Genomic DNA, 15,075 nt, shown 5'->3' with positions numbered 1-15,075 from the left:
CAGAGATTAATCTAGCCCTTCATAGCCCTCCGTTTTTCTGTCATCCATTTACCTGCCTAAGAGTCTCTTAAGTGTCCCTAATGTATCAGCCTCTATCACCACTCCCGGCAGGGCGTTCCACACGTCCACCACTCTTTGTGTAAAATAATAAACCTACCTCTGACATCCCACCTACACTTCCCTCCAATGAGCTTGAAATGATGCACACTCATATCTGCCATTTCTGCGGGAAAAAGTCTCTAGCTGCCCACTTGATCTATGTGTTCATGGAGGCAATGATTATATTTATTTTTAAATAATCTATCGTAATAGAGGAGTAGGAGAATGGGCAAAGAAGTGGCAGATGGAATACAGCGTTGGGAAGTGTATGATCTTTGGTAGAAGGAATAAAGGTGTAGACTATTTTCTAAATGGGGAGAAAATTCAGAAATCAGAAGTGCGTGGGAATCCTCGCACAAGATTCCTGAAGGTTAACTTGCAAGTTGCCTCGGTGGTGAGGAAACAAATGCAACGTTAGCATTCATTTTAAGAGGACTAGAATACAAATGCAAGGATGTAATGCTGAGGCCCTATAAGGCATTGGTCAGACTGCATTGTCAACAGTTTTATCTAAGAAAGGATGTGCTGGCATTGGAGAGCATCCAGAGGAGTTTTATCAGAATGATGCTGGGAATGAAAGGGTTAATGTATGAAGAGTGTTAGTTGGTTCTGGGCCTGTACTCAATGACATTGATAAGAATGTGTGGGGGGGGAGGATAAACCAACGGAATATTGAAAGGCCCAGATCGAGTGGATATGGAGAGGATGTTTCCTGCAGTAGGGGAGTCAAGGTTTCACAATGGGGGCATTAGGAATGGACCCAAATGCAAGACACAGACACTGAAGAACAAGGAACAGGACTTGACTAGAGTAGGGATGTGACAGGATACAGACAAGGAGCAGGGACAAGAATGCAGACTTGGGGTTGGACCCCGAGCCAGAGACTGGACAAAGACCCAGAATCTGGGTCTTGCCTCGGGCTCGGGCCCCAGAACCAGGCAAGGACATGACATGACTGCAGGACTGGAGGCTGGGGTCTTGAGGCTTGAGGCTTGGAGACAGGCTTGGAATGTGGAGGCTGATAACTCAGAGGCTGGAATTTGGAAACAGACATCAACATGGAGCCAGGACTTATCCTTCGGGTGGGTGGGTTTTAGACCAGTGGGAGGGTTCGCTCTCGAGAATTGTCCCAGCCTTTATAAGCGGCTGAGTCGGAACTGGTCCAATCCAGGCGGAGTGTGTGAGAGGGAGAGGTGATCCGCACACTAACTTGTGATTTCAAAAGAGCTTTTGGTAAATTAGTACCCTGTCTGCGTTAACTGTAATTGTTTGTGGATCGAACTGCTTGTATAGGATATTGCTCTTAATTTGCTCTCTCCGCATCTTACAGATACACCAACCATGAAACTGCTTGTCGCCGTTCTGGTCTCGGCCCTGATCGTAGGTGAGTTTTCACCCACGCCCCGCTCCTTGTCCTGTCTGCGGTGTAGCGGCTGTCTTTACCCTAACGGAACGGGGAGCGACGGGACGAACACTCTGCGCCCGATGTAGGAAGGGTGAATCGATCCGAAAGGGGTGGTGTGGGATGGGGGGGAGGTGAGGTCACTGACGGGGAGGGATACAGAGTTCCAATGGAGGGGGAGGGGGATTGGCACAGACGGGGGGGCGACATACAGACGGGGGGAGATACAGGGTTCCGGGGGGAGCGGGTGGGGGAGGTGTTGTTCACAAAGACGAGGTGAAGGGGCCGTAAGGATCACAGTGACGAGGAACACACATCAAAGTTGCTGGTGAACGCAGCAGCCCAGGCAGCACCTATAGGAAGAGGTGCAGTCGATGTTTCAGGCCGAGACCCTTCGTCAGGACTTAGTGTGTAGCGGCTAGAGGGTGTTTAGCTAAGACGAGGAGGACGTAATTGTTGAGGGGTACAGAGATGGGGTGTTGGGACCGGAGGAAGATACAGTGACGGGAAGAGAGTTACAGAAAGGATGATAAGTGTATGGATTGGGAGGGGGGTTGTAGAGACGGGAGGGTTGTGTGACGACAAACCAAGTTATCAGAAGATTGATGGTGATGAGAGAGATAAGGGAGACAATGGGGAAGCATTCAAAATGTTAATGAGAGAGGAGAGAGATTAACGAAAAGAGACACAGTTCCGAGTATTGACAGACCGGTTGCTTTGAAACTGAACTGTTTGAAGTTTGATGGACAGGCGATACCCCAGCAGGGGAATAAAAGGAACAGGTTCGCTAAGGCACGACACACACCACAAGATCACAAGATAATGAGACCCTGGAAAAGCGGTGTCCAAAAGGTGCACAAGGGGAGCTCTGTGATCCACAACCTTAAGGAAGAGGATGGCTCAGTTGCGTCCTCGCAGACCGACATACTGAGGATCTGCAAGTCCTTCTATGCCAGTCCGTACGACGACAAGGCCACAGAATCCACAGCCTCCCGCAACTTCCTGTCGTCTATCACGCAGGTCTTAGACGACGGCAAGCGGGAGAGTCTGGATCAGCCACTGACCCTGGACGAGCTGACAGGTTCCATCCGTTCCTTTGAGTCCAGTAAGACTCCTGGAAGCGACGGCTTACCGACTGAGTTGTACTCGGCTCTGTGGAACTGGATGGGCCCAGACCTGCTGGAAGTGTACAACGCTATGCTTCTGGCTGGCAGTATGTCAGAGTCCGTGAGGAAGGGCATCATCACCCTCATCTACAAGCGGAAGGGGGAAAAGGAGGACATTAGAAATTGGAGACCCATCTCTCTCCTGAATGTGGACTACAAGATCCTGTCCAAGGCTATCACCAACAGAGTCAAGTCTGCTCTTGGACAGGTGATCCACCCGGACCAAACCTGTGCTGTACCGGGCAGGAAGATCTCAGACAGCCTCGCGCTGCTGAGGGACACCATCGCCTACGTGCAGGACAGGAGGGTGGACGCCTGCCTGGTCAGCTTGGACCAGGAGAAGCCTTCGACAGGATATCGCACACGTACATGGCGGATGGGCTCTCCAAAATGGGATTTGGGGAGGGAATCCGGAATTGGATCAGACTGCTCTACACAGACATCCATAGTGCAGTCCAGGTCAATGGGTGGGAAACAGACAGCTTCCCCATCAGGTCTGGAGTCAGGCAGGGCTGTCCCCTCTCCCCTGTCTTGTTTGTCTGCTGCATAGAACCCTTTGCGGAAGCCATCAGGAGGGATGAGGGCATAAGAGGGGTGACGCTGCCAGGCAGTGGAGGGACCCAAGTGAAAACCTCCCTGTACATGGACGACGTCACCGTCTTCTGCTCTGATCCGAGGTCAGTTCGCAGGTTGATTGGCACCTGCGAACAGTTCCAGCTAGCGTCGGGGGCCAGGGTCAGCCGCACGAAGAGCGAAGCCATGCTCTTCGACAACTGGCCCGACTGATCCAGTGTCCCCTTCACCATCAGGTCTGATCACGTGAAGGTGTTGGGGATCTGGTTCGGAGGGGCTGAGGCGTGCAACAAGAACTGGCAGGAGCGGACTGCCAAGGTGAAACAGAAACTGTGACTGTGGGGAGGGCGCTACCTGTCGATAACGGGCAAGAACTTGGTCATCAGGTGTGAGGTGCTCTCAGGGCTGCTGTACTTGGCGCAGGTCTGGCCCATCCCCCGCTCCTACAGCTCAGAAATCACCCGGGCTGTCTTCAGATTCGTCTGGGAATCTAAGATGGAGCGGGTGAGACGGATCGTCATGCACAAGTCCCTGGACAACGGGGGCAACAATGTCCCCAGTGTCGCCCTCACCCTGATGGCCAGCTTCGTATGTGGCTGCATCAGGTTTTGTGTAGAACCCAGGTATGTGGGCACCAAGTACCACTATGTGCCCAGGTTCTACCTGTCGCCCTGGCTACGAAGGATGGGTCTGGCCCCACTCCCGCGCAACGCCCCAGTCAGCTGGTCGTTGCCGGCATATCTGTACTATGTAGCAAAGTTCTTCCAGGAGAACGCCTTTGACCACAGGGCCATCAGGCAGTGGTCGGCACGTAATGTCCTGCAGGCACTGCAGGAGAAGAACGTGATGGACCCAGTGGGGTGGTTCCCTGAGCAAACCGTCCAGTTCATCTGGCAAAATGCCTCATCGCCAGATCTCACCAACAGGCACCAAGACCTCGCCGGGCTGGCGGTGAGAGGGGCCCTCCCAGTCAGAGCCCTCCTGTACGCCCGGAAAGTCGTCTCTGCACCCCACTGCCCACAGGAGGACTGCAGTGAGGAGGAGTCTGTGACCCACCTCTTTGCACACTGCCAGTTCGCAAAGAGGGTGTGGAGGAAGATGGACGGGCTAGTGTCACATTTCATCCCCAGCAGCTGCATAACAGAAGACTCTCTGATCTATGGGCTGTTCCCGGGGACGCACACAGAGATCAACATCCGGTGCTGCTGGGAGATCATCAACTCGATGAAAGATGCTCTTTGGTTGGCCCGAAACTTGATGATCTACCAGCACATGGAGATGTCCGTGGGAGAATGCTGCCGACTGGCACATTCTCTGCTGCAGGAGTACGTGCTGAGGGACGCACTGAAACTCGGTGCAGCCACCGCAAGGGGCCGGTGGGGAAGGACCACAGTTTAGGGTTCTTCACCCGCGGGAGAGGGAGGAGTCGGGTGGTGGGGAGTATACCCTTCAACAATGGTGTGGTAAGGTGAACAACTGGAGTGCCATGTAGGTGGCCATAAATACGGATATGTACTGACTATAATGGAAACGTATGTAAAGGATGGAAAATTATTGAATGGTTTATTGTATATATCTATTTTTGAATAAAGTATATTTTGAAACAAAAAAAAAGCGGTGTGCCCCCACAAGTTGGTTAGAGTTTGGAGGTCTGGTTGCGGGAACCGACCATAGACGCACAGGGTGAAAGGGTACGATCGGCGGGAACCTGGTGTGTGTGTCCGCCCTTGCCTGGGTGCCGGGTTCACCGCGGAAGAACGGTCGTATCCGGAACGGAGGGGTCACAGTTGGTGACCACAGAAGACATAAAAGGGTTCGCCCGAAAGCTAACTGCGAAGAACATCAAGGTCTGTCTGAATCAGATTTGCATATCATCCTCTCTCTCTCTCTCTCTCTCTCCCCCCCCCCCCAACGGCACAACAGCGATTACTGCGAACTGTCCTAAGCTGAACTGAACCCTGCGTCACTTGAGACTGATCATTTTACCCCTAAACTGCGATAGAGCTTGATTGATTCCTATTATCCTAGTTCTGTGTACATGTGTGTTTTATCATTGCTAATCTGTTGCATTCATATCCTTATGATTGGAGTACTGTTACTTATTTCTTTAATAAAACTTCCTTAGTTCCGGTAATCCAGACTCCAACCAAAATGCATTATCATATATTTCCCAACACTGTATTCTGTCCATCTCTTTTTTTCTTCCAATTTGTCTAAGTCCTTCTGCAAACTTTACCACAAAGCCATTAATTCCATTATCTAAATCACTGACACATAATGTGAAAAGTAGCAGTCCAAATACTGGCCCCTGACCACTAGTCACTGGCAGCCAGTAACTAGAAAAGGCCCCCTTTATTCCCACTTGCCGCCTCCTGCCTGTCAGCCATTCCTCTATCCATGGCAGTATCTTTCCTGTAATGCCATGGTATTTTCTCTTGTTAAGCAGCCTCATGTGTGGCACCTTATCAAATCCAAGTAAATGACATCCACTGCCTCTCCTTTGTCCATCCTGCTTGTTACTTCCTCGAAGAATTCTTAACAGATTTGTCAGGCAAGACTTCTCTTTACAGAAACCATGCTGACTTTGATTTACTTTATCATTAGTTTCCAAGTACCCTGAAATCTCATCCTTAATAATGGACTCCAGTCACTGAGGTTAGACTATCTGGCCTATAATTTTGTACCTCTTGCCTTCCTCCCTTCTTAAAGAGTGGAGTGACAATTGCAATTTCCCAGTCCTCTGAAGCCAAGCCAGAATCAATGCATCTGCTATCTCTTCAGCAACATCCTTCAGAACTCTGGGATGTAGTTCAACTGGTCCTGGTGACTTAGTCACCTTATGACCTTTCAGTTTGCCAAGTACTTATTCCTTTGTAATAGCAATGGCCCTTACTCCTGCTCCCTGACACTCATGGACCTCTGGCACACTGCTAGTGTCTTCCACAGTGAAGACTGATACAAAGTACTCATTAAGTTCATCGTCATTTCTTTGTCCCCATTACTACCTCACCAGCATCACCAGTTTTGAGACTTCTACATGTCATCTGGCTGTAATTTGTAGTTAAATGTCTTTTCAATTTTGCTGGAGCCATCACTACATTTGTAAGTTGTCTGCTACAGACGAGGCACAATGGAATGGAACAACTTGGATCACCAGTTCATGTAAAACAGTCCATTGATAAGTAGCTTTCATTGTAAAGATGTCTGTTGTTGCACTGGTGTAGTGAAATGACTCAGAAGATAGTAATTCTTCGTCATGAACCTGATCAGAATTGTCTGTAGGCCTCAGCCTAGAATCCTCCTCTTCCATCTCACACCTCCTCTTCAAAAATAGCCACACTGGACCATCTTTGAAATGAAAAGTTATCTTCATTTTTCTACTGCACTGTTTTTTTTCCTCTCTCATAAGTCAGTTGACAGTGCGTATGGGGAAGTTGGGGAGGTAATTTGGGAGAGAGAGGCTGAAGTTACAGCCCGAGTAGGGTGAGTCCAGTCAATGTTCGGGAAACACTTCACACTCCTCAACAGCCTTCTGTGCAATACAGCGTTCTTCAACAGCCTACCATCCTCCCCTCCCGTGCAATACAGCACTGACCAATTATCAATGGCTTCCCCGTCTTGTGTCAAATACTGAGAATTGACTCAACCAAATAAACGCAGTCCTACTGCACACAGCCATATAAACGCAGTCCTACTGCACACTGCCATATAACGCAGTTCTACTGCACACTGCCATATGAACGCAGTCCTACCGCACACTGCCATATAAACACAGTCCTACTGCACACAGCCATATAAACGCAGTCCTACTGCACACTGCCATATAAACGCAGTCCTACTGCACACTGCCATATAAACGCAGTCCTACTGCACATTGCCATATAAACGCAGTCCTACCGCACACTGCCATATAAACACAGTCCTATTGCACACTGCCATATAAACGCAGTACTACTGCACACAGCCATATAAACGCAGCTCTACTGCACATTGCCATATAAACGCAGTTCTACTGCACATTGCCATATAAACGCAGTCCTACTGCACACAGCCATATAAACGCAGTCCTCCTGCACACAGCCATACTGGGCTAATGCGGCTGCCCGGTCACTGCGAGCGCTAGCATCATGCATTGCTCAAAGTTCAAAAGACAATGTTTATTTTTTTTATCATGATCTCACGTGGAACCCCGAGTGACCTCTCATGGAACCCTAGGGTTCCGCAGAACCCCAGCTGAGAAATCCTACACCCCTCCCCATCTCTCTGACTCCAACATCCCTCTCTGTGTCCATGACCCCTACACCCCTCCCTGTTTCTGTGACCTCCTAAACCCCTTCCCGTCTCTGTGACCCCAAACACCCTTCTTTCTCTGACACCTCTGTCATTGATGTCCAAGAGAACACACTGTATGTTCCCTCACACTCATCCACTCCAGAGTGAGCCTCCACTGGACTTGAGGAGGGGCCTCCTGCCCTCCCCCTCACTATGCCCACAGGCTCTGAAGCTTGGGGAGAGGTGTTCCTTGTTCACAGCTCCCCCCATGGTCGTGGGACAGAAGGTAAGATTTGGGGTGGCTCTGACCCTGACATTCTGTTCAGCATAATAAGCTGGCCACACAGTACACTTTTCAGAAGGGCTTGACCATGTCTCTTTCCGTCTTCCCCACCCGCTTTCCAAACTCCTTACCTTCCCCCAACCCACAGCCTCCAGGGCCTCCCAGGAACCATCCTACAACCTGCAGGCTAAATGGGAGGAGGTTCTGGAGAAGGTGTGGAGCCTTGCCAATCAGGTCCTCCATTCTACCGAGGCAATACTGTCCGACAGTCAGCTCGGGAGTCAATTCCGGTGAGAGTGCAGCCTGGTGGGAGGGGCAGTGAGGAGGGGGTACGGTGGGAGGAGTGGTGAGGAGGGGGTACGGTGGGAGGAGTGGTGAGGAGGGAGTACAGTGGGAGGGGTGGTGAGGAGGGAGTACGGTGGGAGGAGCGGTGAGGGAGTACAGTGGAAGGGGCAGTAAGGAGGGAGTACGGTGGGAGGGGTGGTGAGGAGGGATTACGGTAGGAGGGAGTATGGTGGGAGGGGCGGTGAGGGAATATGGTGGGAGGGGTGGTGAGGAGGGAGCGCTGTGGAACGGACAATGAAGGAGTGCTGTGGGGGGCAGTGAGGAGGGGGTACGGTGGGAGGGGTGGTGAGGAGGGGGTACGGTGGGAGGAGCAGTGAGGAGGGAGTACGGTGGGAGGGGTGGTGAGGAGGGATTACGGTGGGAGGGGTGGTGAGGAGGGAGTATGGTGGGAGGGGCGGTGAGGGAGTATGGTGGGAGGGGTGGTGAGGAGGGGGCGCTGTGGAACGGACAATGAGAGAGTGCTGTGGGGGGCAGTGAGGAGGGAGTACGGTGGGAGGGGTGGTGAGGAGGGAGTATGGTGGGAGGGGGGGTGAGGGAGTATGGTGGGAGGGGTGGTGAGGAGGGAGCGCTGTGGAACGGACAATGAGAGAGTGCTGTGGGGGGCAGTAAGGAGGGAGTATGGTGGGAGGGGCGATGAGGAGGGGGTACGGTGGGTGGAGTGGTGAGGAGGGGATACAGTGGGAGGGGTGGTGAGGAGGGAGTACGGTGGGAGGAGCGGTGACGGAGTACGGTGGAAGGGGCTGTGAGGAGGGAGTACGGTGGGAGGGGTGGTGAGGAGGGAGTACGGTGGGAGGGGCGGTGAGGGAGTATGGTGGGAGGGGCGGTGAGGGAGTATGGTGGGAGGGGTGGTGAGGAGGGAGCGCTGTGGAACGGACAATGAAGGAGTGCTGTGGGGGGCAGTGAGGAGGGGGTACGGTGGGAGGGGTGGTGAGGAGGGGGTACGGTGGGAGGAGCAGTGAGGAGGGAGTACGGTGGGAGGGGTGGTGAGGAGGGATTACGGTGGGAGGGGTGGTGAGGAGGGAGTATGGTGGGAGGGGCGGTGAGGGAGTATGGTGGGAGGGGCGGTGAGGGAGTATGGTGGGAGGGGTGGTGAGGAGGGGGCGCTGTGGAACGGACAATGAGAGAGTGCTGTGGGGGGCAGTGAGGAGGGAGTACGGTGGGAGGGGTGGTGAGGAGGGAGTATGGTGGGAGGGGTGGTGAGGGAGTATGGTGGGAGGGGTGGTGAGGAGGGAGCGCTGTGGAACGGACAATGAGAGAGTGCTGTGGGGGGCAGTAAGGAGGGAGTATGGTGGGAGGGGCGATGAGGAGGGGGTACGGTGGGTGGAGTGGTGAGGAGGGGATACAGTGGGAGGGGTGGTGAGGAGGGAGTACGGTGGGAGGAGCGGTGACGGAGTACGGTGGAAGGGGCTGTGAGGAGGGAGTACGGTGGGAGGGGTGGTGAGGAGGGAGTACGGTGGGAGGGGCGGTGAGGGAGTATGGTGGGAGGGGTGGTGAGGGAGTATGCTGGGAGGGGTGGTGAGGAGGGAGCGCTGTGGAACGGACAATGAGGGAGTGCTGTGGGGTCAGTGAGGAGGGAGTACGGTGGGAGGGGTGGTGAGGAGGGAGCACTGTGGAATGGACAATGAGGGAGTGCTGTGGGGGGCAGTGAGGAGGGAGTATGGTGGGAGGGGCGATGAGGAGGGAACATTGGGGGGGCGGTAAAGCAGGAGGGCTGTGCTACTTTTTTCTTGAGCTAACATACTTCACCCACTATTCCCGAATCACCCCTTCGCCCTCCCTTCCTGTCCACTTCATTACATTTCCCACCTGTCCTTACTCCAACCTTCCTCTCCACCCCAACCCGGCCCTCGTCCTTTCCCCCGCTCCATACCCACACCCCTCAACGACCCTCACGCTCTCCTTTTCCCCCCTCCTGTCCCTGCTGTAGGGAGCTGATCACGGAGAGCCTCGCCCAGCTGAACACCACCGCTGAGGACCTGCGCTCCCGCCTGGGCCCCAAATCGGAAGAGTTCCGCTTGGAGCTGGAGCGGCTGCAGGAACAGCTGGAGAGGGACCTAAGCTCACTGCAGAGCACGGTCGAGCAGTACCAGCGCGAGGGCCAGCTGCTGACCAAGCAGAGCGTCAGCGACGCCCACCACACGCTGAGCATCTACCTGCGCAAGTACCGCAAGCGGCTGTCCCGCGACCAGGATCAGATCCGTCTCAAGCTGCAGGAGTACCAGGAGCTTCTGGAGAGCCAGGGCCAGCAAGTCACCGAGGGGTTGCGCCAGGCGCTGGAGCCCGTGGCCACAGAAGCTGCCAACCAGCTGCAGGAGCGGCTGGACTTCCAACAGCGGCTGGCAGAGGTGCAGCGGCAAACGCAGAGTCTGCAGGAGCGGGCTAGCCAGGATGCCCAGGGCCTGCGCAACGCCCTGGAGGAAGGGATGGCCTCTCTCCGCAGCTGGCTCCAGGCCGAGGCTGAAAAACTGACCAGCCGCTTCCAGGATCTGCTGGATGGTCTAAGGGAGCAGCCAGCTGAGGAGATGGTCAACTGAAAGTGCGAGTGGGTCTCGTGCCCACCCTCACCAGGTCTCTGCCACAGCCCTTCCTGAGCCTCTCTCTCCTCCATACCCTCCATCCCTCCCTGTCACCTCCCTATGGGGTCTCATCTCCCCCTCCGGGTTTCTCCCCCTCCATCTCAGCCTCACCCCTCCCTCCACCCTAATTTTCACCACCCCCCAAAATTTGCAGTTCTCTTGTGCCTGCCCCCTCCTCCGTTTCCCACACCCTTCAACCTCTGCTGCCACGGCAAAGCGACTTTCCTCTGACCCGGATACCTGTCGGGTTGGATGGAATGAACTCGGACGGGATGCTTGTTATCTGCACTAACTGCCTCACTGACTAACACAATAAATACTCATTCAACGCTGCTGTGTTTTCCTTCTGTATCAAAGCGGGCTCGGTGTTGTGGGAGGGTGGGAGGGGAATGCCAGTAGGCAGGATGGGGTTGGAGAGCACACAGGTGGGGAGGAACCTGCTGTGGATTGTCCCCACTCCCCCCGAGTGCTGTTCCGATCCCCAATGTGGTGGAATTGTCTCTGGTCCCTTCCCTCCCAGTCACCACGTCGCTGCAGTTCCCACCCTGTGGGAGGGGGCGGTGAAGAGGGAGCACTATGAAGAAGTGGTGAGAAGTGAGCAGGGAGGTTTTGTGAAGAGGGAGCACTGTGGGAGGGGCGATGAGGAGGCAGAATCAGGTTTAATATCACTGACATTTGTTGTCTTTGTGGCAGCAATACATAATAATAGAAAAAACACAAATTACAGTATATTTGTTAAATTAAACAAGGTGTACAAAATAGAAATAAGAACTGTACTGTGTACTTTCAAATGAGACCTGGTCTTTTGGAGACCACAGATCCCACGGACACGATTGGAGAGGGTGGTTCTTTGATGACCTAAACTGGTCCCAACATATTGATGTAGTTATAAAGTAGGTAAGACTGTGGCTATACATTAGGAGTTTGAAGAGATTTGGCATGTCAACAAATACACTCAAAAACTTCTATCAACACACATAAAAGTTGCTGGTGAATGCAGCAGGCCAGGCAGCATCTATAGGAAGAGGTGCAGTCGACGTTTCAGGCCGAGACCCTTCATCAGGACTAACTGAAAGAAGAGCTAGTAAGAGATTTGAAAGTGGGAGGGGGAGGGGGAGATCCGAAATGATAGGAGAAGACAGGAAGGGGAGGGATGGAGCCAAGATCTGGACAGTTGATTGGCAAAAAGGATATGAGAAAACTTCTATAGCTGTACCGTGGAGAGCATTCTGACAGGCTGCATCACTGGTATGGAGGGGCTACTGCACAGGACTGAAAGAATCTGCAGAAGGTTGTAAATATAGTCAGCTCCATCTTGGGTACTAGCCTACAGAGTACCCAGGACAACTTCAAGGAGCAGTGTCCATTATTAAGGACCTCCCCTTTTCTCCTTTTAATAATGCCCTTTTTCTCAACTTTACCACCGGGTAGGAGGTACAGAAGCCTGAAGACACACACTCAGCTTCTTCCCCTCTGCCATCCGATTCCCAGATGGACTTAGAATCTTTGGACACTACCTCACTTTTTTAATATACAATATTTCTGTTTTTGTACGTTTTTAAAATCTATTCACTATACGTATATTGCAATTTATTTATTATTATTTTTATTTTGTTTATTATTTTTGCTCTGCAATATTATGTATTGCATTGAACTGCGGCTGCTAAGATAACAAGTTCACATCACATGCCGGTGATAATAAACCTGATTCTGATTCTGGGAGGACAGCAAGCAGTAGAGTTTAGGTGTGGATGAGACGGGCACTATGTTAATGCAGAAGGTTGCAGCTCTGACGCATCGTCTTTCCCAGTCCGTTCGCATTGGAGGCTCTGGCCTCCAAATTATGAGGGGGAAAGAGGGTTGACGTGGATAGGCTTTTTCCATTGAGAGTGGGGGAGATTCAAACAAGAGGACATGAGTTGAGAGTTAAAGGGCAACAGTTTAGGGGGAACTTCTTTACTCAGAGAGTGGTGGCTGTGTGGAATGAGCTTCCAGCAGAAGTGGTTGAGGCAGGTTCGATGTTCTCGTTTAAAGTGAAATTGTATAGATATATGGACAGGAAAGGAATGGAGGGTTATGGGCTGAGTGCAGGTCGGTGGGACCAAGTGAGAGTAAGAGTTCGGCACGGACTAGAAGGGCCGAGTTGGCCTGTTTCCGTGCTGTAATTGTAATATGGTTATATCTCAACCTCGGGACAAACGGGTGTGGTGCGGGTGATGGTTATCCCTACCCAGTGGTACTGTATTCCGTCGGGAAGAGAGGGGGCAGGGAGGGAGACCGTGACGGCGTGAATTGTAGGAGAGCGATAGGCAGAGGAGGGGTGGGATAAGGAGAGAACAAAGGCGAGGGAGAGGAAAAGAAAGAGGAGGGAAAGCACAAAGTGTGAAACGACAAGATACAGGGGGGAGAGTGTGAATGTGGAAGGAAGAAAGAAAAACTGAAAAGGAGAGGGAGGGGCAAGAAAATCGCCGCAGAGACAGGACACGTTGGACCCACTGTTGAAGCTGGGTGCTCACCCCTCTCTGGGTCAGTTAACCTGCCGTTATAGGTTGGCGGTGGGAGAGAAGCCCCTGTTGTCACGAGCAGGACTCAGTCTAGCGCTTCTGCACTTTCTGTCCCCTCCCCGGCACCATCGGACAGTAGCTAGCTGGTCCCCAGGGACCCCAGTCCCCTGATCCACCCGTGCGGTGTGCGTCGTTCTTCACGGAGACGCGTGGCTTCGCTCCGGTTCCTCCGGCGAGAGGGCGCTCAGTATATCTCGCACATTCTGGTCTCCCTCCCCGAGGAAGGACGGACTCACCACAGATCGAGGGGTGGGATGGGCCGAAGGGTTCCAGATCGATTCCTGGGATAGGATCGGTGGGGGGATGTTTGTTCCGTGTGGAGGGATTGAGCAGACGGGAGCAGAACTCCATGACGCTTGGGAGAAAGGAATGGGGGGGAGACGGGTGCCCCCCCCCCCCCCCCCCCCCCGGCCGCTGAGTCTAGAACCAGAGGTCTCAGAATGAGGAATTAGAAGCTCGGGAGGGAGAGACGTAGAGATTCCTTCACTCATAAAGTCGGGTGCTCCTGGGAGTTCTCACCCGACCCTCGGGAGGTCTGAGAGAATCTTTTGGATATTGGGGAGAGTGCAGAGTAGGTGGGGCTGAGAGAGATGATCAGACGGAATGGCAGGGAATGAAACAGCAGGAGCGAGGGGCCGAAAACCGATCAGTCACGAAATCACTGGAACAGCCACCTCGGCCATGAGTTTCCGCAGGGCCCACTTCTACGGCAGTCCCACAATCTATTCCTCAGCCACACAGACTGGGGGCGGGGGCGATTCACCCAACCCTCGGCACCTCGTTGCGATGTGGGAGGAAACCGGAGCTCCGTGGGGAGACCCCACACTGTCACAGGGAGAAGAGAGACAGACAGACGAGGCCTCACGGCAGCGTAGCAGTTGGCACCACGCTAGTACAACTCGGGGCGATTGGGCGTTCAATCGCAGCGCCATTCCATTGTCATCCCCGCGTTTACCCCAGTGTCCTCCCACAGTCCACAGATGGGCAGAATAGGCTAATTGATCATTGTAAATCGTCCGTGATTAGATTAGGGTTAATCGGAGTTGTGCTGTTGCCGGGGCAGGGGGACGACGGAAACTCTGCAAAGTCCGCACAGAGAGCACTGGAGATCGTGATCGATGTCGTCTCTCTGCATCAAGGAGCCACCGAATTTACCTGCTGCGCCACGAACAAATACCACTGCAACAGAGGAAAAGAACCAATGTCTCCTGGCTAAGTCATTGCCCCCCACCTCCCCCCACCTCCCCCCACCCGAGACTCGGAGGCGGCAGACGGCTGTGGCTGAGACCACACCGGTCCGCAACCCGCGAACAGACAGACACAGCCTCAGGGTGCAGGAGAGCTCTCGTCTCGGCTCTTACGCAAGCGCAGTCTGCGGGTGAGCCCGGCAAACCACAAAGCAGACCCATCCCGCGGGGCAGAGCCAGGACCACGGCCCGTGAGTCACCGGGTGAAATGGGTCCCGATGAAAGAAGAGGAGTTGCTCGTACAGACAACAGTTGCAAGGTGCAGCCCTCTCCTTCTGGTAAGTTGCAGGCGGCAGAGGGCGAGGGAATCTTCTACCTCCAAACGTAGGAAATATCGTCTGGTCTCCATACCCCTCCCCGTCTCCGTGACCCCATCGGACCCTCCTCCCCCGTCTCTGTGATCCCCTCCAGGGCCTATACCCCTCCCCATCTCTGTGATTTCCCTCTGGTCCCCATACCTTCCCCGCCTCTGTGATTTCCCTCTGGTCCCCATACCCTCCCCGCCTCTGCGATTTCCCTCTGGTCCCCATACCCTTCCCGTCTCTGTG

General features: G+C 53.6%; 1 protein-coding gene across 1 annotated transcript; it reads left to right on the top strand.

The window, feature by feature from the left end:
* Positions 1–1,222: 1,222 nt before the first annotated feature.
* On the top strand, positions 1,223–11,060 carry LOC134341218 (apolipoprotein E-like). The gene is made up of 4 exons (XM_063039049.1): positions 1,223–1,332; positions 1,430–1,483; positions 7,944–8,085; positions 10,068–11,060. Exons 2-4 carry the CDS (start codon positions 1,441–1,443, stop codon positions 10,672–10,674), a joined length of 792 nt encoding a protein of 263 aa, XP_062895119.1. The 5' UTR covers positions 1,223–1,332; positions 1,430–1,440; the 3' UTR covers positions 10,675–11,060.
* Positions 11,061–15,075: the final 4,015 nt, after the last annotated feature.

The sequence above is a fragment of the Mobula hypostoma genome (genome assembly GCF_963921235.1).
Source record: "Mobula hypostoma chromosome 8 unlocalized genomic scaffold, sMobHyp1.1 SUPER_8_unloc_7, whole genome shotgun sequence".
Classification (NCBI taxonomy): domain Eukaryota; kingdom Metazoa; phylum Chordata; class Chondrichthyes; order Myliobatiformes; family Myliobatidae; genus Mobula; species Mobula hypostoma.
Note: the sequence above shows the minus strand (reverse complement) of the source record. Positions and strands in the feature narration are given on the sequence as shown.

Excerpts from the sequence above, each read along its gene's own strand:
- LOC134341218 (XM_063039049.1), top strand. The coding sequence starts at position 1,441 with ATGAAACTGCTTGTCGCCGTTCTGGTCTCGGCCCTGATCGTAG. Across the intron at positions 1,484-7,943 it reads GGTCTCGGCCCTGATCGTAG|CCTCCAGGGCCTCCCAGGAA; the intron begins GTGAGTTTTCAC and ends CCCAACCCACAG. Across the intron at positions 8,086-10,067 it reads CAGCTCGGGAGTCAATTCCG|GGAGCTGATCACGGAGAGCC; the intron begins GTGAGAGTGCAG and ends TCCCTGCTGTAG.